Source organism: Falco naumanni, chromosome 14 (genome assembly GCF_017639655.2).
Source record: "Falco naumanni isolate bFalNau1 chromosome 14, bFalNau1.pat, whole genome shotgun sequence".
NCBI lineage: Eukaryota > Metazoa > Chordata > Aves > Falconiformes > Falconidae > Falco > Falco naumanni.
In genome coordinates, this window is record NC_054067.1 from 935,795 (window position 1) to 962,996 (window position 27,202).

Below are 27,202 nucleotides of genomic sequence, written 5' to 3' on the forward strand. Positions count from 1 at the left end.
TCCTGACCTGCTGCTCAGCTCAGGGTGCTGGCCGATAACGAGGTGAACTGAAGTCTCCATGTTCCTTGTCAGATTGCTACTCATGCCCACCTCATCCTCTTGTATGTGGTGAACTTCATCCTTTGAGGCAACTGGTCCCGATTCAAACTTGCAGTAGTCATTTTGGAGGGTGCTTTCCAGGCTCTGCTGTTGGTCCTCAGGCATGCACAGCAGCTCCTGTGAGCAGTACTAATCCTAGCAGAACATCACCCACTTCCCAGGAGCTGCATTAGTTTCTGCCTGGAGCTGCATTAGTTTCTGCCTGGAGCTGCATTAGTTTCTGCCTGGAGCGTGAGCAGAATCAGATCACAGGAGGTCTCCAGGGCTGGCACAGGTGTGTGGGGAGTGTTGGGCAGCTCGGGGCGGTGCTGCCTCCCCTCTGGTCTGGCATGAACTGTTCTGTCAGTTCCGGCCATTTCTTATGGCTTAACTCATGACCTAACTGGTAGGGGTGCTGGCTGTACAGCTGCGAGAACTTCCTTTGCATCCTGTAGACCCTAGCGTTTATCCAGTAGCTAAGGAATCTGTGTGTTTTGGGTTTTTTTTTTAAATACATTAATAAATACTTTTTTTTAAAGAACACAAGTAGTTTTTCATTTCTTGTTAGCTCAGCTCTGCTGGAGACAGCTGCTTCCCTCTCCAGCACAGTCATTAAAGCAGATGCAGCATCCAAGTACTCCTATACTGTAGAGCGTAATTGTGTCCCAGCTCAAACTGATGATGGAGATAATTGGAGTGGGTAGCTGCCTTTGCTCTTCAGTGGGTTAGAAAGTAATCACCTGAGTGGTGGTGTGCATAAATGTTCAGGTGTAGGTTAATGCTGAATGTCTGCGTGGCATGTCATCTTCATCCAGGGCAGGACATCTATCAGTTTCAGGCCTGGCAGTACAAGTGTCTGGCTGTATTGCTGCTTGTCAGCATCCTTCTCTACGCCCAAGCATGGGAAAACACACTTTGAAGTTTAGCGTTGCCTTTTCCGTCAGCTGGATAATAATAGAGGTAAATCTTATAATAGCTTCCTTTCTGCGCTCTCTATTTCTTTGCTGCGCATGGTCTCTTTCTATTTTTAACCTGCTGCATTTGAGATTTGTTTTCCTGAGCCCTCATGACCTCAGTGATATTTTAACTTTGGGGTATTTAAGAAACAGCATTGTAGGCATCTTGCATAGTCGGGCGTGACTATTGTTGTTGCCAGCCGAATAGTACTTTTTTTTTTGGCTGCTTCTTGCGTTCTCACCTTTCAGTAGCTAAGAGAAGAGTCTCTTCAGGCTCTCCGTGTCCACTCTCTTGTCTATTTACAGCTGTACACAGCAACCATGTTTGTTAACAAGTTCTTGCAAGTGTAATCCTCGAGAATAGAAACCATGACACTGCACTGTGTCTAGAGAAAGGTTTGCCCTGTGTAGGGATGGGAATGTTTGTGAATGAAAGGAAAACCTCAAAACTTCTAGGGAACACAAAAAACCTTTGAGTAATCAGGTAAGTAATTTTTGAGTCATATTCAGGCTATTGGTTACTTGATATTTCAGTGTGTTTTATAGTTAGTGAATATTTTAAAGGTTGCACTGTTTTTGAAACCTAATTCTGGTCTTCCTGGGCCTGTTTGGGTCTTGGTGGCTCCATCAGAATCCTTCCTGGGATCCATCAGGGACCTGCAGGGCGTCTTGTACCTTCAACTGGGCGTTTGTCTTATTGCTGTGATCCCGAAGTATCGCAAACCAATTTAAAGAAAGTTTCTGAGTGTATTTTTCTCTTTTAGGCTTAAACCATCTGTCCTTTGATCCTGGCAACAGCAACGAATCTCTGCAGCTTGGCAGCGCTGCTGGCTTGCGGGTGTCAGAAAGCCCAGCCAAGAATGGAAGTGATCCGGGCAAGAAGAGGAAGAGAGCAAATGCTCCTGCAGGTGAGCCAAGTAGCAGCTCTGCGGCTGGCCATAGAGAAGGCATCCATGTAAGCACAGACCAAAACCAGCTGCTGTGCCGAGGTGTTAATGCAGAAGGTGGACAGATGGAAGTGAAGCTCTGGTTTGGTACCGCTTGCAGTCAGGCTGGTGTTTGCAGTTCCATGCTTGTGTGGCTTTGGGTGAGTGCTCGTTGCTGTTTCTGTGCAAAACAAAAGCAACTTCTGTATTATTTTTTTTAGTCATTATGGAATCTCTCTATATCTGTCCCAGTTGATTTATCCTTTTCTTCTAATTGGACGATACCTCAATACTAAAATCATGACCATAACGAAAAGCATAATAAGGCAGATCAGCCTGAGTGACTGGAGACATTGATTTTATGACATCTTAAACATTAAATTGTTAAATGAGCCATAATAGCTTATGATGTTGTAATACCAGATCTAGGAGCCTTACTGAAGCTGGTATCTAAGAAATTTTCCTTGTATTTCTCACAGAGTGATTGGGAAAGAAACAGATTGAAAAATGTGTTTGCAGATTTTATTGTGATTGAAAACCGCAATCCCACCAGGGTGACTGTGGAAACATGGCATCTGCTCAAGCCATGAAGATGAGATGTTAAGTACCTCGTGTAGATAGCAGTCTGTGGGAATTAGTTGTGTAACTTTTCTGTAGAGAGGTGCCAGGTGCAGGCGGAGGAGGAGGTCTAGGCTGGACCAGAGGCAGAGGTGCCATTTTGCAGCAGAAGGCCATCTTGCTGAGGGGAGGTGATGTGCAAAGCATATAGTTGTGGAAAGAGAGATTGAAATGTAATTGTCCAATTCTGTTTCCCTGAAGAGAAAAATACTTTAAAGGAAACTTGAAAAAAAATCTGGAACTTTACAGATAATAGTCCAGCACAGTTTAAGGATGATTTTGAAATGCTGGTAGAGCACAGGAGAGCTCCACTGGGAGTGTGGAGCTTAACCTCCTGACTGAGCGCTTATCCTGTCCTTCTAGTGTGTCTCCTTCCCTGTCCTTCCCCTTCTCATTTGTGTTTGACTGAATTCTCTCCTTTATAATCTCTTGAGAATTTATTTTTTTTTGCAACTGCTCTCTATTTTTCTATCTAGATTAACTCTGATAATTTTTTTTTGGTTACCAGTCTCTGCTGTGATCACTCTTCTGCAGCCTCATTTCTTGATTCAACTAAGATGAATTACCCTAAGATACCTCCTTGCAGCCAAAGAAGGACTTGTTCCTGTTGTCTCTCACACAGTTGGCGACAATATCGCGTTCTCATCTCCTTGTAGAGACTTTGTCCAACTGTGGAACAAGACGTAACTGTGACTCTGGTTTTGTGATGTGTAGTGTAATGTACTACAAAATTGTGATCTCCTTGTTCTGTACCAAGAAGATATTGAATGTCAGGGGTCCCTTGGAGGCATGATAGCCTGAGTGTTCCCCTTGGGATTCCGGTAACCTACTGATGGTATGTTAGTACCTTGCCTTCAAGATAATTGTACCTTGTGCTTGGGTACTGTTCCTGGAGATGGTGTATGAAGCAGATGTGGGGCTGGTTCAGAGGAGCAGGTGGAGGAGGATACCTCCATTCTTCCTCTGGGAAGAAGGTGGTGGGTTTTGGCTCTGTGCTATGAGATGCATCACAACTGATGGGAGACTTAAGTCAGCTTGCGAGTACAGATAATGTGACAGTCCCAGGGGCTAAACCTACCTGTCCCAAAGGAGGAGTCTAGGACTGTTGGAAGTGGATGGAGTCAGGGGTATATCTTGTTCCTTTCATTATTTTGCATGTTTCCTTTATACACCTGGAGGTCCTTAAATGTTGTTAAGTTTGTCTTGTGCATGCTGGATACACAGACCACCTGCGTCTCTCCTGCACTGGATTGTTTCGGTGCAGATCTGCTTTTTAAGCATCAAAATCTGATCATTACTCTTGGAAACTGTGAATATCCAAGTTCTTCAGGCTGAGCTGTGCAGTGCACTGTAACAGGGCAGCTTTCAGTGCCCTGATCCAGCTGTCAGGATTTCTGCCATCAGAGCAGGCTTGCAGAGGGCTGTGGGTTGTTCTGGCACAACCTTTGGCTGCCCACACTGTCATCATGAAATCCAAATGTTGGGTTTTTTGGACACCTGGATGCAGAGATGTGAGACCAGGACCTTGCACAACTTGAATTTGTTGAGTATTTGTTCAATAATACGTATGGTTCTGGACTGGAATAGTCCAGGTATGCTTGGGATAGGTAGGTGAAGCACTGTTTTGCCTGCCATCCCAGTGCAGTGTCTTCTGGATAGATGCTTACGGGACAGTGAGGGAGCTCTCAGCTTTTCACCCTTGTGCAGTGTGATGATCTGTGATCTCACTGCATTGCTGCCTTTCTCTGCATATTTTGGCTTCTATGTCGGTGCTTCCTTTTTCATCTTTGATTTAATTTCTTTCCTTTAAACTAGCCACTACAAACTCAGTAATCTCATTTCTCCTGTATCCTCTGTTTCTCTCTCTTTGTGCCTGACCTGGTAGCCTGTATGCTCTGACACTGACAGATGAATGGTGATAACTAAAGTTCAGGCTTGTCCCAGATCTCCTGAAACAAATGAGTTAAATGCTGAGCTGTCCCAGTTTTGTATTTTGTTCAGGAGAGGAGGGCCATAGGTTGCAAAAGCTGATTGAAACACAACTGAGGGAAATCACAGAATAGTTTGATTTGGAAGGGACCTTTAAAGGTGTAGTCTACCTAGTCCAACCCCCCTGCCATGAGCAGGGATGACTTCAACTAGATTAGGTTGCTCAGAGCCCCATCCAACCTGACCTTGAATGTTTCCAGGGATGGGGTATTGACAACCTCTCTGAACAACCCTTGCCAGTGTTTTCCTACCCTCATCATAAAAAGTGTCTTCCTTATATCTGGTCTGAATGCACAGAATGCCCTGGGCGCTGGTTGTTGGCTTTTTTGAACTGGATGAGTCATTCTGTGTTTTTCCACAAGACAAAAAGGTTGTGTGGGGTTTGTGTTTTGGTGGTGTTTTTTTCTTTTTTTTTTTCCCCCCTGTACAGAGCTAATTTTGTGCTAAGCATATTTTTTTTTCCTTTTTGAAATCAGATATATTTTTTTTGCATTTGAGCATCTCTAGTTAAACCTGTGCAAACAAAAAGAACAAGCATGTGTCTTGGTGGTGATGGGATTAACCAGCTAAAGTCATGGTTGACCCAGCTAAATCACTGAAGGTCTGAATGTTTAATTAAGCCACATGTTTATATAATGTCAATGATTCTACCTGGACTGCCAGGTAACTGCTGGACCTTGAATAAATCACACTGGTACTGCTGCTGTCAGCAGCATGATGATGTACTTTGCTTTCTTTCCCTTTTTAGCATGAAAGCGAAATGTCTTTAAATGGCAATGCAAGTACTCTCTGCTGGAACAGTCTGGCCATCTCAGTTAAATTCAGTGCAGTTATGACAATTCATGCTTGCTGAATGTTTGTCCCTAGTTCATAAATGTCTTGTAAGGAGTATACTTTGATTCCTCCTCTTTAATCTATGTTTCTTAAAGGCCCCTTAGAGCTGTGCATTGTAGTGGATCAACTGTAATTTAGATGCTCTTGGAAAGCAGTGTTTTCATAGACCTGGCTTCTGTAAAATGTCGTCTGCTCAAGAAGGGCAGCACTGATTTTTTTTTTTTTTTCTTTTTTTTTGGTTGGTGGGGTTTTTTTCTTTCATTTGCCTTTCTTGTGTGTTAGGTTCAAATCTGATTTTGGATGTTGATGCTGTAGAGCCGCACTGGGCCTCGTATGCCCTGCAGAAGAGTTGAGATATGCACTAAGCTCGTAATCACTTTTTTCCTCTTGGCAGATGGTAGCAGAAATCTAAGCCTTGACTCCATTCTGATGGGCTTGCCAATGTCAGACCCGACTGCCTGGGCCACTGCAATGAACAATCTGGGGATGGCTCCCATGGGGATGACAGGACAACCCCTCCTGCCTGGTATGTGAGCTCATCTAGACTTGGCTTTTCTTTCAAGGGTGTCTTGGGGAAGAATCTGTTTCAGTTGAGTTAGATAAATGCCTACTGCATATAAAAACCACTAATAAGCTGTGTTTGAAATGCATTAGTGTCTGCAAGTGATTTATTTAGAGACCAGTGATTTAAAACTGATTTAATAGAAAATGAGAATACATGTTTTTTGATGCAAACAGTGATTATTGTGAGGTACCTCTAGATATACTCTGCAGTGGACTAACAGAAGGAAGGTCCCACGGAGAGCTCAGGAAACCAGTGATACCAAGTAACACATCATTCTAAGCTGAACTGGAACTGCTTAAGAGGAAGTGTGGGAGAGAGATGAAGGGGAAAGCAATAGGGCAGTAAAATGGATATGGCAGAAATTAATGGACAATTCTGCTTCAGAACTGAACACCTTGTAGTCCAGAGTACATGTGCATGGGTGAGTCATCCTATCCAGGATTTATTAAAGAGCTCCTGTAGGAACAGAGCTCTGCTGTACCTGGTTTCTCAGTAGTGCAGGATCAAACTCCTGGAATGAAATTACTCCGTGCTTTACTGCATTAAGTGCTTGAGAAGGATGCTGTCTCCTGCCTGAATAATTGTCTGCTCACCTGGGGAGAGAGTGTCTGCATTGGCAGCACTCCACAGTCCTATTTCTGCTCTTCTGGCACAGAGCAGATAGTTTGCTGTGCAGCTGATACTATATTTAACTAACAGCATCACTTAACTTGCTCTAAGTTTTGCAGGCTGTACTATTCTGTCCCCTAGGCCTTGTTTCACATTTATCTTTCCTGTAGGGGTGTTTTTTTAGTGCCATTCTTCTGTTTATATGCTTCTGTCAAATAAAAAAATCCTAGGAGAACACACAAGTTTGAAGCGAGCCTCCCATTCCCTGCTCTAAGACTAGGGGAAGGCTTCTGAGTGATTTGATCCTTTTGAGATCAGGAGGTCTGCACCCAACACAAACAACTTAAAAGCACTGTTTTTTCTAAACCATTATGATAAAGCTATAAGAAAGCAGGGTGTTCTGGTGAATATGGATCAGTTCCCAAGGCACTGTGATGATTTGAAGTTCAGAACAGACATATCTATAGTATTTATTAAAGATGAGAGGTAAGGGAAGCTTGATGTGCTGTGGACCATCTTTGCTGAAAGCTAGGTGGGACTAAAGTTTTGGGTCACAGTAAAAAAAAATGTCTAAAAATGCTGAAGAATTCATCAGCCAATTTCTGTTCCCTACAGAGGAAGTATATAGTTGTGAGATGCTTTAGAGGACCTTGTGTCTAAAATGAATGCACAGCACTTTTCGCTCCATCCAAGCTTTGTGTAAAAAAGGTTTTCATAGCTTTCATCAAGAAGTACCTGGCAGGCCTGATGTTTTTCAACTCTTTAGAGTCCTTGAGGACTTTTTTCTTCTATTTTTCTTCTAAAAAATGGAGAGTGGCTCTTCTGAATCTGCTTTTTAAGCCTCTTGGCTGCTGGCCTGTAGCCATGGGCTCAGCTTCTTAACAGAAGAAGCAGGTCTCTCTGCAAGCTGGCAAGTTGTCTTGCACATTGCTGGTTTGAGCCATAAAACAGCAAGGCTCACCACAAATCCAGCAGACACATGTTCTGTTTGCCCTTGCACATGCACTTTCTACCTTTCGTTGTGAGAAGATAGTTCATTGCCCTGCTAGTTCTTTTGCTTCTAATAATTGTATCTGTTCATGCTTTTAGAAAGCTGTCCCCTCTCTCGGATTCCCCAAGCTCCTCTGTAACCCACATTAAGGATTTTCTATAATTAGCATCCATGCACGTTGCTGTCGGCTAACCTGGAAGCAGCAACAAATTACCAGGACAAGGTGAGGCTGCTGTCATTAGCATGAAGAATTATAAAATGTGAAGGGACTGAATTTAGAGGCTTGCAAAAATTGTAGCAGTGGGTTCACTTGCCTGTCCTTGACATGCAGCCCCTGGCACTGGCTGTAGGGACAGGAAGAACAGCCACCACACTGTCAAGGATGGTGGGGAGGTGGCTGAAATGCACCTTGTTTTGCCCCTCTTGCTGCCAGTGCTGAGGTCATACTTTTGATCTCTTGGGTGTACCTATATCAGACTGTTGGCAATTCAAACGGGATCTTGGACTCTTAACACATAGACTTTTTGAATGGTCTCTGTGTTTTCCAGCAGATGCCGTGTGCTCTGTGTATCTCCCATCCTCTGTGCTGTCTCAGCAGTGAGAGCTTTGGCTATTCCTCTTCTTCCAGTTTCAATTGATAGGCACCACTGGGCAAGGTCCAGATTGCTCCCTGCTGGTGTTTTGGGGTACAGCTCCAAGAAAATGAAGAGTTGCTTTACTATCTCAAGAGTGCTCTAACAGGAGAATACCAAGCCTGTGTGTAGCAGGGCACAGGCTGTGGAGAGCTGGTGTCCTGGAGTGACTTCTGTGCTGCTTAGAGGGGTCCTTCAGGTCCCTGTGGTACCTGCTGCTTGCCCAGGGGCTGGCTGGCCCAGTCCAGCAGCATTGGTGAGACAAGTCTAATGCTTCACAGCTGGGATTGAGTTTGCTGGCACAGGTGTTGCCAAAAGGGAAGGAAGTAATAGGCATCCCAGCCTAAACCTAGGAAATCCAAAAGATGTATTAGTAAGTTGGAGGCCAGGATGCTGGTTTTGGTAAGTGTTCTTCTAGCCCTTCGGGAAATGGGCTGTCCTGTGCTTGTTGCACTTCTGTGGCAATACCCTTGTCTCAGGTTGGATCAGGTTGTTGTTTGCTTAGGACTAAGTCCTGCAATTTTTCTTCAGCTGTCTCGTATCTTCTGTGAGTTTTGTCATTGAAGATCACAGCCATCCATGAGGTGACCTTTATGTTGAACTTCAAATTGGCAATATGTGAATATACAGGGATCTGGGATGGGGTTGCCTCTCCCCATCCTCTCTTCCCTGGTCCAAATCTGTGAGTCAAGGCCCACCTCTGTGTCTCAAGACAGCAGTTGTACAGGTATAGCCTCAATCACTGCGGCCAGCCCTTGTCACTCCGCACAGCCCACTTCTGGAAATCTGTGCGCAGTGCATTTTGGGGAGTCGTGTAGCACCATCGTAGGGAGCAGTAACTTAAATTGCATCGTATTTAAATCTTTTTAAGGTAAGTGAAAATACTATTTAAAAAAGCTGAAAACAGTGATGTCTGCCTGATCTTTTTGACGGTATCATCTCTGAAATCTATTAAGGAACATAAATGTGCAACTTTAATGTCATGCTTTCCAAGCCAGATGTCATAGACCAGGCCATCCCAGCATCAGCTGGCCATGGATAAAGATACAGTTCACATGTATTCCTACATCCATATTTCACAGTTGGCTACAAGAAGATTTCTTGCACGTTCCTCTGAAATGCCTGTTTCCTGGCAGAGCATTTGCCTCATATCTGTGTTTTTACTGTGACCGTCCATATGTACCAAGTGCAAGGAAATCCAAATTAGGCCAGCAAAACAACATACATAAACTGTATAGAAATGTAGTCCCAAGTAAAATATTTCAAAATACAAAGGAAAATAAAGTTCAGCTACCAAACCCAAACATCCAGTCTGGGCACTGAAAGCTGTCTTGCATCTGAATTACTGGAAGTAGTGGCTGTGAAAAGACGAATGTAAAAATGTAGCCTTAGGGATATGAATAGCATCTGAAATGATGCCAGCTTAGGACAAAAGGAAAATGCTGCCTCTGTACCACTCAGTTCTGCCTATTTGTAAGTTTGTCTGTACCTTGCAAGATTAATTTTATCTGTGTACATCTGAAACAGGCAGCCAGATTCAAAGACTGTAGTGCTCAGGAGTGTGTATTCTGTGGTAGTGTCCTGTGGTATTTTGGGATTGCCTGGGTCTTCAGAGCTGCTGCTGCTGTAAAAAGACTTGTGGTGCTAGAGGGTAGAGAGGATGTCATGTGCTTGCAGGAGGGAGTTCTTTTCGAGATCTCACACTGGTAGTACCAGCTGGCCCTTCTGGTACTGGTTGGCTTCACAGCTCAGCTGCTGACATTCTCAAACCCATGAGCCTTCTCCATAAGGCATCTAGTCGTACCATTCCCATTTGAGTTGCTTAAAGGTATTGCTTCCTCAGGGTTCACAACTTCTGAATGGGTAAAATACCCTTCCTTTGACGGCTCTGATTTTGCTTTTTTTGGATTTTGCTTCCAATGCCAAATAAAACTAAAGCAAAATGCTACTTGGATATAGTCAGAGTGCTGACTAAAGCCTAGGAACAATTTAATCGGGGTAAGGCGCAGGAAAAAGTGTTTCCTTAAATGCTTCTCTTCTGGGTATGTTTTACCCAGAATTATTCTGACATGTTCTTAGCTGCTGAAATTGGTACAGTTGTCGAGTTTGCAAGGTGATGCACTTAAGCTGTCTGCACTACTAAAGTACTTAAAACCTAACCCAGTTTGGTTTCATTAGTTTCCATATGCCACACTTCTTTGTGGATAAACCTTACTGGGGAAGGTTTTGATACTAGATGGGACATGGTGTCCACAGAGTGGAAAAGGCAGTAGTTTATTTGAACAGGGAAAATTTATTTGGTTGAGGCAACCACGATGAACTAGTGTTTAAAAAGTTGTTGTCAGGGCACAGATCTAGTGATGTTCTAGTGATCTAAGGCACAATGAACACTGATGTTCTCTCTTGATTGTTATTTATTCAGCTAATTTTCACTGACACGTGTGGGGGGACTACTGTATTTTCTGTCTGAGTAAACAGTTACTGTATGAGTCCAAACCACTACCTGACTCCCTTATTCTTTCTCCCATTTAGATTTTGATCCTGCTCTTGGAATGATGACTGGAATCCCTCCGATCAACCCCATGATGCCAGGCTTGGGGATAGTCCCACCTCCCATCCCACCAGACATGCCTGCTGTGAAGGAGATCATTCACTGCAAAAGCTGCACTCTCTTCCCACCTAACCCACGTAACTGTCTGTTTTGTCCTGTTTCTATCTGTCTACATAGGAATACCTGTGTGTGTATATTTTTTCTACAAACCCTGTATGTAAGAGAAGAGCCATTACATTGCCTGGGCATAGCAGCTGTGCAGTGAGCACTATGATGAGATGCAGCAAGCAGGTGACAGAGCAATAGGAAAAGTTCTTGTCACTGAATGTCTGCCATTTCTGTAAATAGCCTTTTCAGTTGTTAGATTGATAAGGACTGGGGAAGAAAGCATATCAAGTCTCTAGATTTTCAGCTCTAATCTTCACAGTGTGATTCTTGCATATGTTATCTAAGACTTCAAAGACAGCGAGCTCTTGGAAGTAAGAGAACTGGATCAACCAGTGTGGTCCATGCTGAGAGATGGGCATGCTCTGGGTTTTGTGGAATGTGATGGCAGGAGAGCAGAGGCAGTTGAAAGTAAGAAAACTTTAAGAAACAGACAGTCAGGGCTCACCAGGCTGTAGCAAGAAACAATTATTCCCTTCAAACTAGCTGACTGACCCTTTCTCCTCACTTTCATAATAAAAAAAACAGCGGGGAAAACCATTGGTACCTGTCAGTTGGCTGGGCTTGTGCAGGGAAAGATGAAGATGATGAAATAGCTAACAAAATGTAGGTGTGGAAGGGTTTGGAGGGTATCTTTAGCCATTGCTGTTAGAACAGATATTTATCAGTTATGTACTTCGCATCCAGTCTGTTCCAGTTCTTTGTGTTAGTTTGGGATTTTTCTGGTTGAGGAACTTACTGGTACTTGTATTAATTTCCATTAAAAGATTCTAGATTGTCTTGGTTACGTTTTTTGGTCAAATCTTACTTTGTCCTCACTCTTTCTGCCTCAAACCTGTACACTTCTATGGTAATCAGTTCCTTCCCTGTTTCTTGCAGACTCTGCATATGTATTTCTGAAGTCTGGTTTTGAGTGACTACTCATCCAGTTAGGCTTGCAGGGTGAGGCCTTTTTTTTTTTTTTCCCTTTGACATACAGGCTCCAGCTTATTTATTGGAAGCTTTGATTAAATTTGAGTCCTTAGAACTTTTCAGACTAGTTCTTTAATTTCTTAAGGTTGCTGCTATGAAATAAAAGCATCTTCAGTTACAAAACCCACAGCAAAAGCATTGCTTTTTTAGCTTTTCATTTCAATTAAAGCATGTCGACTTGTGGTTGCTCCATCAAGATTGTTTGTTTTAGTCCTAGATGTTCTCTACAATGTTTATAAATTACTGCCCCTTGGATTTCAAGTGTCACTTCTTATTGGCTTAAGAACTACCTGATGAAATGCATTGACTTGTCATTTGCAACATCGTTATCAATGCATTTGTTCTTCAGCTTTTATCTGAGAAACTTAGTGTCATAGAGTTCTTCATAGCACATGAAGCATACCATAGCAATGTCTTTTTAGAACAGGGGTCCTCAAACTTTTTAACCAGGGGGCCGGCGTGCGGATGAAGGGGCGGGCAGTCATCTGCAGCTGCTTGGTTTTCCCCCCCCAACCCCTTGCCTGGGGGGGGGCAAGGGAGGGCAGGGGGGTCTGTAAATACTGGGGGTCCAGATTGAGGAATGGGGGGGGGGGGGGGCATATCCAGCCCGTGGGCCATATTTTGAGGACCCCTGTTTTAGAACATTAAAAATACTCTAAAATAATACTTAAAAATATGTAAAAATTTCTAGTCTTAGCCAAATTCTCTCCTTAAGCACACTGTGGTCCAAGTAATTTCTGATTTTATCCATGGTATTCTTCTTTTCCCTGTCTCACAATTGACCCACAAAGCTCTACGGCTAATTTTGGTCCTTCCTGTACATAGCCGTGCCTACTTCATTTGGAGGTTGCCCATTTTTCTTCCAACAATTTTGGTATGTGTCCTACTTCAGCAGGTTTAAGTACTCTTGTTTAGGTTCCTAACTGAAGCAAGTGCAGTTGCTTCTCCATTTTTCTTTTTGTCCTGGAAACAGTTTTGGGGTTGGTTTTTTTTGTTGTGTTTTTAAACAATTAAATACTCATTGACAAGCCAGTTCAAGAATTCTGCATGTTGTATTAGAAGGAAGATGCACTGTTAGTCCCTTCCTGGCCTCCAAACATGTAACAAGAGTGCATCTCCATGCTGATAAATAACAAACACAGAAACAATTGGACACAGCTTTCGAGGTATGTGTTCTCGATTTCTTCTAGCCACACGGTAGTTTTTCAGCCTGAGGTCTGCATATGCTGTGTAGGCGGAACTTGCACCAGGGTGCTCCTGCATGCATGTCTTCTGCTCCCCTTCTCCTGTGTTTGTAACTCTCCATACTCTCTGTTTCTTATCCATTAGGGCTGCTAGCATTTCTTGGTGCTTGTAGTAATGGTTTATCTACTTTGAAGAACTGTCCGTCCTTGTAACCTTCCCTTCTTGTAACAGACTGGCTCTTCGACTTCATCCAGGCCTGTGCATTTCTGTCCTTGACTGCATGGAATGTGCTTGGTCCTGTTTTCCTGGGACTTTTGTCCTCTTCTGGTTCTCCTGCTGTTTTAATCCCTCCTTTAGTGTGGCCTTGTAGTCTGAAACGTTAATTCCTGGTAAATATCTGTCAGGGATATTTGCCAGGGGAGGTATTTCTCTTCCTCTGAGCCAGTCTAGCAGAAAACTTTAAAACTTTAAAAGAACTCCTATTGCCATTATTTTGCTAAAGACTTAAAGAATCATAGAATGGTTTAGATTGGAAAAGCTCTTTAGGATCGAGTCCAACTGTTAACCCAGCGCTGCCAAGCCCACCACTAAACCACATCCCTAAGTGCCACATCTACTAGTCTTTCAAATCCCTCCAGGGGTGGTGACTCCACCACTTCCCTGGGCAGCCTGTTCCAGTGTTTGACAACCCTTCAACTTAAAAACCTGTTTTTTGCAAAATGCAGATAGCGTGGGTTCAGCACCTTCTGTTACAGCTGTTATCTTGTGTTTTATGTACTTATGACAGACCTAACCTATGATCTGAGACACGATCTGTGCAAAACTGTTCAGTACAAATAAAAGTTAGACTGCGGGGATGGCTCTTGAGGTGTGATCAGGGCTGGTAAATTAGGAAGTTTCCAAGAAAAAATCATATTGTTAGCAAAGTAGACAGAGGTAATATTTGATAAGATTATGGAGGTGTATTGGAAAGAGGATTAAACTTGGATTTCAGGTTCTTGGGGAAAACCTAGCAGTTGTGGTCAGTGTTATTCTGAGAGGGGAGCCTTAGCATCTCACAGAGCTTGTGAGTCCTTCCTGGAGGCCCTTGCTATGAGCTGGCACTGGACTGGATGAGCTCCTGGCTGGGTACTGCCTTGCAGCTTCTGTTCTTGTAAAGTAAGAGTAGGACGTTAAAAGCAACTGTTAGCGCAGAACTGGGGTTTACAGAAAAGGTTAAGGTTGTTGTTTCATAAGGCTGTAGCAAGTCAGTGGTCAGGCTCGGTGTGGGAACCAAAAGGAGCCATTTCCAAACAAAAAGAAAATAAACCTCATAATTGCTTTTGTAAGAACTTTGCTGGAAGTATGCCAAAGAATAAAAAGAATGTAATACAGCTGTTTTGTTAAATAGATGTGTAAGTAGTATAGTTCTGTGAACTTAACTGGAGCAATGGATCTCAGCACTGAAATTAATTTAGGATTTTCCAAATGTTAGGAGACACCAGGTAACAAGTGCATAATCCTTCTCAGCCTTCATGTGCTGAGTTGGGGAGGGTTTCACTGCACTTGCCGGGTGGGCACCTGAGCATGAAATGAGTTTGGTACTGGAGAAACACTTCTCCACATCACAGCTGTCTCATGCAGTCTCTTTTGTGTGCTGTAGGGTTACCAGGTGGGCATCCCTTAACAGTAACACTTTTGTACCCTTTACAGACTGCTGTATATTAGGATCCTTACTATATGTTTTCTACGTATTCTTTATGTTAGGACAGTACTTTAAGCTGTGCTTGTGTAGCACCTCCCATGATAAAGTTTTGAGGTCCTGGTGCTGTTCATGTTCTACAACAGGAGCTCAAGGGGCTTGCTTGTGCTAGGGAGAGTGTTTGGAGGGCTTCAGGCTTTGAGACCTTTTGTTTGGAAACAGGCTGGTAAACATACTTATTCTTGTATAGTACCTCAGCAGTGCTATAGATGTGCTGCTTGGTGAAGTCGAACGCAGTGTGGCTGGGTATATGTTTGAAGGAAGCCAAGAAGGTGTGGTCATCTCAGGAGGGGTGGGCAAATGAAAGGAATGGTGGTGACAAACCAAAAACTAACCTCATCTGTCTTCTCTTGCTCTCTTCAGATCTTCCTCCTCCAGCAACAAGAGAGAGGCCTCCAGGGTGTAAGACAGTGTTTGTTGGAGGACTGCCGGAAAACGGAACAGAGCAGATCATTATGGAGGTGTTTGAGCAATGCGGGGAAGTCATAGCTATTCGGAAGAGTAAGAAGAATTTCTGTCATATCCGCTTTGCTGAGGAGTTCATGGTGGACAAGGCACTTTATCTTTCTGGTAGGTGAATTTCTGTCTCAGGTGGCAGCTTAAAATCCTGGGACAGAGATGTAGTGACTTCTTCGTAGTTACAATAATAGGCTTTGTTGTAATTGGAAGACTTGGGTAACGTGTCAGTTTGCCTCTTTTTCTGCTGCTATTGCATTTCTGCTTGAATACATGAGAACTGCTCTTGATAGGAAATATAATAATGCTTTATGACCTTGGGTACTGCAGACCTCTACAAAATACTGGGATGAGGTACAGTCACTGTCCATCCTCATCTTACCTGGATAAATGTCCAGCAGATTATGTAGATAGTGCTTAAGAGTCCTATCAAAATTTGCAGTTGCTCTCAATTGCTTGTTAATTGGATAGTCTGCTTGACTTCTATCAGTACTTTTTTCTCTCTCTTTAGTCATCAGAGCTGAGACACCTGGGCTTCTTTTGCCTAGGGAGCCCCTGCTCTGCATCTGTAGGGTTTTAAGAGGTTTGTTTCGTGGAGGTGAGAGACCACATAGATGGTGTTCACAGACTGCGTAGCTGGCAGACTGTGCGTTTCCAGCCGAGCCCACATTTGCTCTGCTGGTTACATCTGCCCTGAGCAGCCTGGGCTTTCCACCTCACTCTACCATTCTAGAAAAATACAGTAGTACTTCCTATTTCCATGCTAGAATCCCTTCCAAATGTGTTCTTTCAGTATATTAATAAACCAGGGTACTGCCTCCAAAGCTTGTACTCTTTCCCCAGAGATGAGATTGTCAAGATAAGATAAGATTGCTGTTTAAAATAATGGAAACTTTTCTGTAGTCTGTTTTGGCTGACTGTAAGCATTGTGTCTCATTCCAGAGACTGTGGAAGTGAGTTAGACTTGCAGTGCCCCGTTAGTTGTGTGTCTCTGTGGTTGCTGCTTCTACATAGCCAGTACAGCCTCTTTAGCTGCAGGCGTTCTCTGCTTATAGCTTCTCCTGCTCAAAGCCATGGTCATATGCACAGGCATTAGTGTTTTCCACATGCAAGTATTGTTTCTGGGTTTGTTCTTTGTACCAAGTCTCTCTGTAGTTCATATTTTCTTCCATACATCCCACCTGTGCTTTTCTTAATCATAAAGGAGAGCCTTCTAGCATGTTTGTTGTGAAACTCCAGGAAAGGAGTCCTGCAAACCATGTTGGTGAGAAGAGTTTCCGTACATTGGGCGGGCACATTTGCCAACCTTATTCCTGCTCCCACTGGATGATGGGGGCTTTCCGAAGATTACAACCATCTACCTGCTGCTGTCTTTGCTGCACCTCATGTCTCATGCCCCTCTTCCTATCCCCAGCTTCTGGAGTTTGAAAATGTGGAAGAACCTAAAGCAGTTCTGCCTTCCCCATGTGAACAGCTGGGCATAGTCCCACAGCCTGAGAGGTTATGTGAAGTTAAACAGTTGCTACTTGAGACCCAGTACCTGCTAGTGTTTAGAAGAGGAACAATCCATGTAAGATCTTGCCTAGCATGTGCAAAACACAGGCAGATAGCAGCAGACCCCCTAACAATGTCTCCTTTTCCAGCATCACTCTCTGTGCGTGAAACTCTTCTGATTAGGAGCTTTCTGGCTCTGTAGGAATGAGATGGGCACTGGTGGGTGGCTGGAGCCCAGGGTAAGTCACCTGTCTTGTCTGAACACTGTTGTCATCACTGCCAGGCTATCGCATCAGGCTGGGCTCCAGCACTGACAAGAAGGATACTGGGCGCCTGCATGTAGATTTTGCTCAGGCTCGGGATGATCTGTATGAGTGGGAATGTAAGCAGCGGATGCTGGCAAGAGAGGAGCGCCATCGCAGGAGGCTGGAAGAGGAGCGCTTCCGCCCACCCTCCCCACCTCCTGTCGTCCATTACTCCGACCATGAGTGCAGCATTATTGCTGAGAAACTGAAAGGTAAGTTGTTCTGTAGGTCACAGCCACTCTTCTGCGTGGATGCAGGGACAGAGATTTGTATTCTCCAGTGGTTGTCTTGCTGAACTGAAATGACGGTGCCATCCAGACCTTGCAGAGCCCATTCAGACTGAGTGCACAGCCTGCATACAGCAGCTCTCCTAGCCATCTCTTTTTTTTCAGAATCGTGTTTTTTGTAAAAACATACTTGAGTACAACAGTTTCTTCCAAACCACTTTTGTTCATGTTAAAAGGGCTAGTGTTAAGTCCTAAGACCTTCTTTGAAGCCTAAGACCCCTGTATGGCCTCATTCTTTTGAAGCTGTAGGCTATTTTGTTTCATGAAGGAATGCATCTGAATAGGCATACAAAGTTTTCCGGCAGGTTTCTAGCAGCTGGTCCTCCTCTTGTTGCACCTCAGCTTGACATTAGACTTACCTTCGTTTGTATAGCCTTGTATTCAGATAACACTGTGCTTTCAAGAACTGTGATTAGCTGCCTGAAGTAAGTTGACCTTGAAAGAGCTCTTCAGCAGTGCTAGGGAAGGGGTCTGAAAGCTGCGCAAGTGACCCTGTACTTCTTGGTGTAAAGGTGTCCTTTCTTGCTGCAGATGACACAAAGTTCTCAGAAGCCATCCAGACCTTGCTGACCTGGATAGAGCGTGGAGAAGTGAACAGGAGGACTGCCAACAACTTCTACTCCATGATCCAGTCGGCCAACAGCCACATTCGCAGACTGGTGAATGAGAAAGCAGCTCATGAGAAAGAGATGGAAGAAGCTAAAGAGAAATTCAAACTTGCTCTCTCAGGGATTCTGGTTCAGTGTGAGTAGTGCTTCTGGGCTGAATGTTGGTTGTCTGTTGTTGTAGGGAAGACACTTAATTTCTAGAGCCTGGAGAGGCCTTGGTGAAAGGGCTCAGGGAAAAGAAGTAGCAATCACTTCTGTGCAGCTACAGTTAATTTATAAGCATATATCATTAACTTGGCAGAAGTTTCTTGTGGTACTTTTTACTGGAGTAAGAGTTCGCATGGAGCGGAGGGGAGGAGAATACGAATTCTTAATTTTTTTCCCTCTTTTAATTATAGTCTGTTAGTAGTTCCGTCATCTTTTCAGCTCCACTTCTATGTACAGACAAGGTAAGTTCCTGGTAATCTGGTGCCTCAGCGAAGTGTACAGGATTTACTCGCCAAAGGTAGGATGTAGCAGTGTTCCCAACACCCTGTTCTCAGTCACAGATGAAAACCTGTTGCAGAACAGCATTTTGAATCTGGGTCTTTCAGATCCTAGTACTTTATTAAACCATGAAATCAAGGAAGAGGCATGGGCTGTATTAGTTCTAGGATGTGACTTACAACAGTTCCTCAAACACTCATTGCCTCTTACACATCCTTTAGTAAGCCTGAATTATTTTTAACTTTTTTTTTAAGGGTACCTTTCAGGGTATCTTTTCCACAATTGCACTAAGTCTCCTTGAGCCCCTTGGCTAGGTTGTGAACATTCTTAACTTTTGGTTTTATATTCAATAGTTTTGGCTGTTATTTGTTTGATACTTGATAATTTTTTTATTATTATTAAATTCAATTGATGGTAAAAAATATGGGCACACGGTCCAGAGCGAAATACAGTAAGCACTGCAGAGTAAGTAGTAATAGACAGTAGCATGCAACGCCACTCTGTAAAACAGCTGTTGATCTCAGCCACTCTTAGATTAATCTGAGTAGCAGAAAGCTGATTTTGTTTCCTAAGAATTATGCCTACTACAACATCACAAGCATTTAAAAAAAAATAAATCAGGTAGATGTGCTTTCTGCTGTAGGATTAGCTCTCATCCAAGGAGACGCACTTTGTATTTCCAAAAACCTCTGCAAATTTTCTAGAGAAATAGAAGGAATAAATCTCAGGAACAAAAAAAGTTGATAGCTGATGCCAGAATCCTTCTTCTGTAGTGCATGCAGGCAGGATGCGGCCATGCTCAGGCTGAGGCACTGTTTTGGGACTGCACCCGCTGGGCAGAAGAACATCCAAAGTGCCAGCTTTCACATTTGTACTTAATCATCCCACTTAAGAGAGCAAGTGCTACCTGGGTGTACTTGTTACACTCCTAGGCAGCCTTGTGCAGTTATTTGAATATTTTTTTTCAGCACAACATGTGCCTGCATTTTTTCCACTTAAGAGCAGATGCTGTTTTCCCAGTTGATCGTTACTCTGTGAGCGTTTTGACACTGGCCTGATGAGGTCCACTCTCTTCTTTCCAGCCACAGAGTCCCTTTCCTGAGCATAGCTTCAGCACAGTACAGTGTTATAAGAAAAGGTTAGCTAAACCACCTGCCTGATTCCACTTTTTTACTCCTTTACTCCTCTTGTTCGCCCTCTCTGGATGATATTCTGGCCTGATTTGACTGCTGATTTGATACTACAGTCGAGCAGATAGTGGCCGTGTACCATTCTGCCTCCAAACAAAAGGCTTGGGACCATTTCACGAAAGCTCAGCGTAAGAACATCAGCGTGTGGTGCAAACAAGCAGAGGTTGGTAATTTTTTATTGTGTTAGATCCTCCAGCACAGTCTCTTTCTTGTCAGGATATTGATGTTAAGTTTGCACAATGCTCACGTGCGTAACACCACCTTAATTCACAGTGTAAGATGGGAATTACTGAAGGCGTCTCTTGTATTACAGGTAATAAATTTTCTTGGTATTTGTGTTACTAGTAGCAATACATTGAGTTGTGTATACTGATTGAAGTTGTGTACAGTAATAATTATTATTCTGTTTTCTGCTGTTTTTAATGTTAAAGCCAAGGGATTTCTAAAAAGATGTTAAAAAACCCCACACCCAACCAACAAACCCTAAGCATCATCAGAGATCTATTTTATCACATTTTTATTGATGGAGTTGAGGGAAGATGTTCTCATATTTGTGTATGTATCCCATGCAGCAACAACGCTAGCGAAATCCAGGATTTAAAGGTGGTGAAGAGGATGGGGTTGATGGAAGAAGGCATGTCACTCAAACCACTCTTCCTTCGAGAGGAAGAATAGTTCTCAGTCCCTTATCTGATCTTATCAAATCTTATTGCAGTCAGGCACAATGTCAGAAAAAAGAAAGCTAAAGTAAAGAAAGGCTGTCTCTTGGGAAAGTGATGCTTTTGGGAGATGTTTGTACTGGAGTCTGTGATGAAATGCATGCTGCCTTCTGTTGTCTGCATAGTAGGGATGTCACACTGCTTGGCTGCATCTGGCAGTGCAGCCCGTCTTCATGTTTTTCTGGCCTGAGGAAGAAGGGAGGAGATAGCTGTGCTCCTGGCCACGTGGAGGGCTACCAAGAGTAGCAGAAGAGCCCCGTGGTGGGTCTCCTAGTCAGAGCTAGTCTCCCCTGGAGTCTCACCTCTGTGTCCCTTCCCTGGGAACTTTAGTGCTCAAAATGGTAACAGAAGTATTGTCACCCTGAGGTATGAATAGTCTTGAAGGGAAGAACAAGAAATGGTATTTTTCTTGCTAATTGAGCTTTTAAAGTAGGGTGGAGCTTGAATCAGTTTTTACCACTGACAATAAAGACTTCCCCAAAGTAGTAGGACCCAGATCTAAAGTGTAGAAAAGAACCACTGTGAAAAATACCTGCCTTTTAACCTAATCCAGGGAGACACTGCTGCGTTTGGAAATATTCTTTATTCACTGCAGAAACACTAGCAGTTTGGAGCTGACCCTGTCATTTGTATGTCAGAAATCAAGCAAAGCAGATGCTTTTCCATCTCAGTATAACCTTAAGAAGGTTTCCAGTGGGTTGCCAGTGTTCAGCAAAGCCATGCTGGGAATTATCAATTTGGATGCTGTGGTTGAGGGACTGGAAAGGAGTTGGGCATTTGGCACTGTTGTCTAAGTGTTCCCGTGACAGATGTGTAAACAGCTGAGAGGGTCTTGTCTGCATGCGCTGTCAATTAGTCAGGTTTGGGTGAGAAACCCTACTCTGCCTGATAGCTTTGGATTTTTTTCTTTGTTTCAGTACCCTTACTTGGAAAGCAAAGGTTGCTGACTGTTGGACCTCGTTGTGTGGCTTTCCAGAGCCCTGTGCAGCCAGTAGTGAATGTACCATCTTGAGATGGGGAAAGGGAAGGCACTGACTGAAGAAGTGTTTGCCTGATGTTGCCCAGTAATTCTCTGGAAGACCAGTTTTTGGCTTCCAGTTGTGGATTGCACTCAGTCCTTCTAGCACACAACCACTGTGCAGGAGCGTGCCAGTGTCTGTGTAGGTTAGAGCTGAAAGTCTGGACATCCTTCATGACACCCACCTAGGTGAAAGCAGTGGTAAAAGACAAGTGTTTTCTGAAGGGCTTGTTTATTCCTAGGAAAAAGGATTCTGACATGCAAGCTGTAGAGTAGCAAATGAAGAGCGAGATGAGCTTTCAACCACAGCATCTTGTTCAGTTAATCTTTCAACGTGATGCTGAAATCCTGCTCAGCTACTCTTTCTCAGATCCCTCCTCTGCAGTAAGCAGGTGTCTGCCTCAAAAGTAGAGCCTCAGAGCAGAGAGCACATATATTCTACCCAAATCCCCACATTATGCCATTCCATCAGGCATGTACACAGATTTCTACTGGGGATTTGAGGGATAGGTTAGACTGAAGTTGCCTGTGCAGTATATCAGTGCCATGTGGGGTATCCTCATGCATCTGGAAGAAATGACTTCCATCATCACTTCTTTTCTGACAATGCTCAGAACAGGAAGAAAAAATGGCATGGAAATATTTTAAACTATTCAATTTCCAATACATCTGTATTGGATAATGAAAATGTTAGATGTGTCTAGTGATTTCTTTAGGTAGCCATGACTCTGCAAGAACACCAAGCTCCCAGAGCATTACTTATGATAGCTCTGGGGGTGTCTTTATGTTTTCACCATTTCCTCTTGCAGTGCTAGGCACTGTGTCTCCTGAGACCTACGTGGATCCTCCTGGTCTTGTCCCAGTGTGAAGCAGAGGAGGTTTGCTTAAAACACCTCTGAAAACATTATTTTGGATTGGTATTTTAATATGATTAAGGCTAACATCTTATTTTAACTGAGCCTATAATAACAAGTGTCTAAAAAGAAATCTTATTCTGAGGCATATTATTCTCTGTGAAAGACATAGGGTTGTCTCGTTCAGTGCATGGAAATGAAAGAAGCAGATCACCATATACTTCCGTGTAGGAGGGGGTCTTATAGGGTTGGGTTGCTTTTGGTGAAACAAAAAATTAATTCAGCACGCTTGTATGTTAGTGCAAAATGTTGGTGATGTACATTATCATTATCTAGTGTATGTTAACATTAATCTTTATTGAAATGATGATGCATTAATATTCCAATGCATGTGTAGTGTTAGCCAACAAAAAAAGTACATCAAGTAGCTGATTAAACCTCTTGTCCATAGATCTCACCTGCAAAGGCATAAATGACAGATTTGAGATGAGAACGTGATTTATAGACAGGAGAAACTGATTTTCTGGAAAGAGATTGTACATGTGTCATTCTTTCTGTAGAGAAAGAGGTCACGTATAAAAGCTATATGAGCTTTGCTTTCTTTACCTTCATGATATAGCAATAAAGAACATGGAACTTCATCACGTTTCTGCTTTGCAGACAGAGTTTTCTGTTTGGTTCTGCTAGGTTATATGTCAGGAACTTTCATGTGGCTACTTAAGAGATTTGACTTCCAGACTGCTTATACATAGAGCCACAGAATCACAGAAGGGTTTGGGTTGGGAAGGACCTTCAAAGACCATCTAGGCCAACACCCCTTACCTGGGCAGGGACATCTTTCACTAGATGGATGGGGCTTTGAGCAACCTCAACCTGACCTGACCCTGAACACTTCCAGGGATGGGGCATCCACAACTTCTCTGGTCAACCTGTTCCAGTGTCTCACCACTCTCATAATAAATAATTTCTTCTTTATGTTTCGGCTAAATGTGCCCTTTTTTAGTTTAAAAAACACTGCCCCTTGTCCTGGCTGTCTTGCTGATTGACTGGATGCTAAGCAAAAATGAATTCCAAATCAAATACAAGAATAAATGCAGTTTATTATACTACACTATAATAAAGGAAAACCAGCAAGCACTATGATAAAAGGGAACAGTACTAGTTATTATGCACGATATGATAAAAGAGCAGTAGGGGCAAAGAATCAGATCATTACTGCAGAGCGTTGCTGAGACTAAGAAAAGGATCAACCACCACTCACCACCTTAACATCATCCATGCCCACACTTCAGCTGGGAAGCCCCGTTGTAGCCAGCACCAGGAGTCTCTCAGTAACTGGGAAAATTCCTACGTGGTGTGTCTGCCCATAGGTGAAGCTTCTGGCCCAATCCCAGAGCTTGCCCGTCATTATACTCGGTGAAAACCAAAAACCGTTACACACCTAGTGTATATAAACCCTTAAGTTTAAGCTAAGTGTAGGTGTGTACTATCTCATGGTTCATGAAGTTCACATATGCCATGGATGTTGGCCAGACACCCAAGCATGGTGGAGTTAATGTCATGGTGTAGCTGCACACTGTTTATTGTCTGGATGGTCCTACTCCAACCTTGCTTGTTCAGGGCCTCAAGACAAGCACCACCTGCTCATTAAAGTTATCCTTGAGTTCCTTGAGCTCACTGTACAAGTTAAGTGATCCCTAATTAAAGACAAAGACTTTTTCATAAGCAGTAATCAGTTTAATACATTTAAATATATTTAATACATTTTCACCACAGCGTCACTGCAGACCCTGGTAAAAAAAGTCTCTGTCTTAAATCTCCTTTGTATACTGAAAGACCATGGTGGGGAATACACGTTTAGTGACACAGTATTCTCTCTGCATGTTACGTATTGAAAGGCCACAATAAGGGCTCCCAGGAGCCTTCTCCAGGCTGAGCAACCCCAGATCTCTCAGCCTCTCCTCCTAGCAGGGGGGTTCCAGCCCTCGGACCATTTCTGTGGCCGCCTCTGGCCCCGCTCCAACAGGTCCGTGTCCTCCTTGTGCTGGGGACCCCAGAGCTGGGTGCAGTGCTCCCGGGGGTCTCACCAGAGCAGAGCAGAGAGGGAGAATCCCCTCCTTCAACCTGCTGGCCACACTGCTGGCGATGTAGACCAGGATATGGTTGGGCTGCAAGTGCACATTGCCAGCTCATGTCCAGTTTTTCACCCACCAGTACTGTCTTCTCTTGCAGGGCTGCTCCCAACCCGCTCATCCTGCAGCCTGCACTGATACTGTGGGTCACCCTGACCCAGGTGCAGGACCTTGCACTGGGTCTTGTTGAACCTCATGATGTTCACATGGGCCCACTCCTCCAGCCTGTCCTAGTCCCTTGGGATGGCATCCCTTCCCTCCAGTGTAAATCTTCCTGTGGTTCAGTGTTTTTTCTCAGGTGTTGAGTTCCGTATTACAGACTTGGAAAACAAGTCTATCCCAGCAGAGCCAGAAGTTGTCTTTCACCTTTAAGATTATTTAACATCAAAAGTAAATCTGGGCAAAGCTGACAGGCTGGTGATCTGTGATCACCCCTCGGTTGGGTATATGCAGGCTGCCTTCCTATATAGCTGCAGCCTGAAAATATCTGTAGGGTTGTATAATACCCGTCCAGTGGCCTTCTCATAAAGTATAGGTGATCATTCTCCATGTTGGAAAACTCTAAATGATTTTGTCTTTGCGGGAAGTTTCAGGCTGTGATCTCTGCATGAAACTGCACTTCTGGGACTTCCCAAATCCCACTGAGTCAAACCTTTTGTAGTAGGTAAAGTTTTGTTTTATACCTGATAAACCAGGTGGAGTCTGATTCAGACCATACCTCTGCTTAGAGCCCTAGTGCTCGTGCTCTATCCTGCTTATTGAGATTGCTTACCGTGACTGGGGTGGGAGCACTCTCTCCATTTGGAGCTGTCTTTTGTTCCAAGGTAAGTTCTCCCGGTGGGAAGAAGCTGTGAGACCATTGGTGATGCCTCTTCCAGGAGTACTTGCTGCTCAGCTCAGCCTGATGGTCTCCCCCAGCATAGGGTCTTCTCTTAAATGAAGGTGGACCCACAAGATGCATCTTCTTGATACAGCTTTTGGCAGAATTTAATCCTGTGGGTCCCTGCATTGGAGGAAAGCCTGGTGGGCAACTCAGGGAATGGGGATGTGTTGGGGAGTTGTTAGGTTAGGCCAGGGTTTTGTTTTTATCAGTGATGACTTAAGGTGGTTTTCCGAGGCAGTGCCAGCATGTCCTGTAGCTGCAGGCAGCTCCTTAAGAAGCCACGGAAGCTTGGGACCTGGTGATACGGTAGCTATCGGCCAGCATGTTCCTAGCTTAGGAAGGGCCTCATTCCACTATTTGGCTTCTCAGATGCTTTTTCCTCTCCCATCCAGGGTTCCCCATTGGGTGCAGGCAGGGTGCTGGTGAACTGTGGTATAGCTGCTGTGCAGCCCGGCCAAGCCTGGCCCCGCTGGGTGCTGTGCTCTGCACAGCCTTCTCCAGCTTCAAGGATGCTTTAGGCTTTCGGCTGTTGTACTGGGTCAGTTAAAGACAGTGGGAAGATTTTCCTTTGATCTTCAACCCAGCTGCTGTTTTATGGATTATTTTAGGGCAGGCAGCAGTTGCTTTGCAAGTGTAGCCAGTGCTGCCCATCACACTGGGACCTGCCTTGTTCTTGCCTGTTCCACATTGCTGTCCCCAAGCTGTCCATCCAAGCTGAAAGAATGGTTGTTATCTCTGTTTGGGGGATTGTTGGATGTGTGCTTGGTGCTGGCCAGCAGAGTTTTTGAAAGTTTCAGGCCATTAGAGTAAGAGGTGGACATCAATTTTATTTCATAAGTAAATCTTCTATATCTTTTATCCTATGGTTGTTTCTGGGGTGGTATAATCCAAGTGAAGTTGTGGTAAATTGACAGCGGGTAGGGACACTTGGCTGCCTGTGCTAGCCTCTAGTAAGTATTCTTGACATCTCCATCTCCTCGAGTAACTGACCGTTGGTTTCTGAATGTTGCTTGTCCTGCTCTGCAGAGAGGATGGAGAGGCGGCACTAGGTGTTTCCTTGCCTTGCAAACAGGCTGATGCGTGTCCGTGCAGAGCTCTGCCTCTGCCCAGTGTGAGCTGGCTGTGGCAGGGGATCTTGTCTGGAGGAGCAGGGGAGGCTGGCTGGCTCTGCCTGGACGAGGTGAATGGAGCAGAACAACGCACACAGGCAGGAGCTGCGGTAGCTCAGGGACTAGCATAGGAGGTAGCATCCCTGTTCCTTTCTGATCCCTAATGTGAGCCAAGGCTGTGGCCGAGAGTGGAGAGGAACTCAGCAGCCAGAGGGAGAGTCCCTGTGGTGGAGGCTAGGTGCCAGTGGTTGGCACAGAGGGAGAGAAGCTTCAAAGCGCACCAGAATTTGTAAGAGTCGGGAGGTGGCTGGGCTGTCTTTGGCCTCTGTCTGCGTACTCACAATTTTTGCTTCTAACTGGCATGACCTCTGTCTGGTAGGTTTTGTTGTAGCTGTGCAGCTGCGTGGAGGAGGCATGGAGCTGAGAGGAATGGACTGGGCAGCACGGTGGGTCATGGGTATGGTCATGCTGCAGTGGGGCAAGAGAGGTGTGTGGGGTCGTACCAGCTGCCATGTAGGCCAGTGCTTGGAAGGTGCAGGATATGTTGTGTGGCAGGAGAAAGAGATGCCAGGGAGACGTGTCACCTAGCAGCTACTTGGGTCGGGAGGGGACATCACCGGTGCAGGTGCTGTCGCAGGTGAATTATTAAGAGAAGTCATTGTTGTGAGGTTAACTAAAAGGGTTTTATTGATGATTAAATGATGATCAAATGATAATTAATTGATGATTGAATAATTAAATGGTAACCAAATGGCAATTAAGCAATAATTGAATTGTAATTAAACAGCAATTTGACAGTGGCAGTTTGACAGTGGTTAGACGGCAGTCAAACGCTCTACTACTTACTAC

The 27,202-nt window shown here is 44.1% G+C and overlaps 1 protein-coding gene across 3 annotated transcripts in view; it reads left to right on the plus strand.

The window, feature by feature from the left end:
• ENOX2 (ecto-NOX disulfide-thiol exchanger 2) overlaps positions 1-27,202 on the plus strand; it is a 50,867-nt gene that overhangs the window by 10,230 nt on the left and 13,435 nt on the right. For 2 of the 3 annotated variants that reach the window (XM_040613945.1, XM_040613944.1), the window contains exons 2-8: positions 1,799-1,942; positions 5,796-5,927; positions 10,731-10,886; positions 15,176-15,382; positions 17,046-17,279; positions 17,886-18,098; positions 19,695-19,801. In XM_040613945.1, coding sequence (XP_040469879.1) covers positions 5,831-5,927; positions 10,731-10,886; positions 15,176-15,382; positions 17,046-17,279; positions 17,886-18,098; positions 19,695-19,801 — 1,014 coding nt within the window. In that variant the 5' untranslated portion in view covers positions 1,799-1,942; positions 5,796-5,830. Of the gene's footprint in view, positions 1-1,798; positions 1,943-1,965; positions 2,122-5,795; positions 5,928-10,730; positions 10,887-15,175; positions 15,383-17,045; positions 17,280-17,885; positions 18,099-19,694; positions 19,802-27,202 lie in introns of those variants that run through there. The other variant, XM_040613946.1, reaches the window with a different exon arrangement.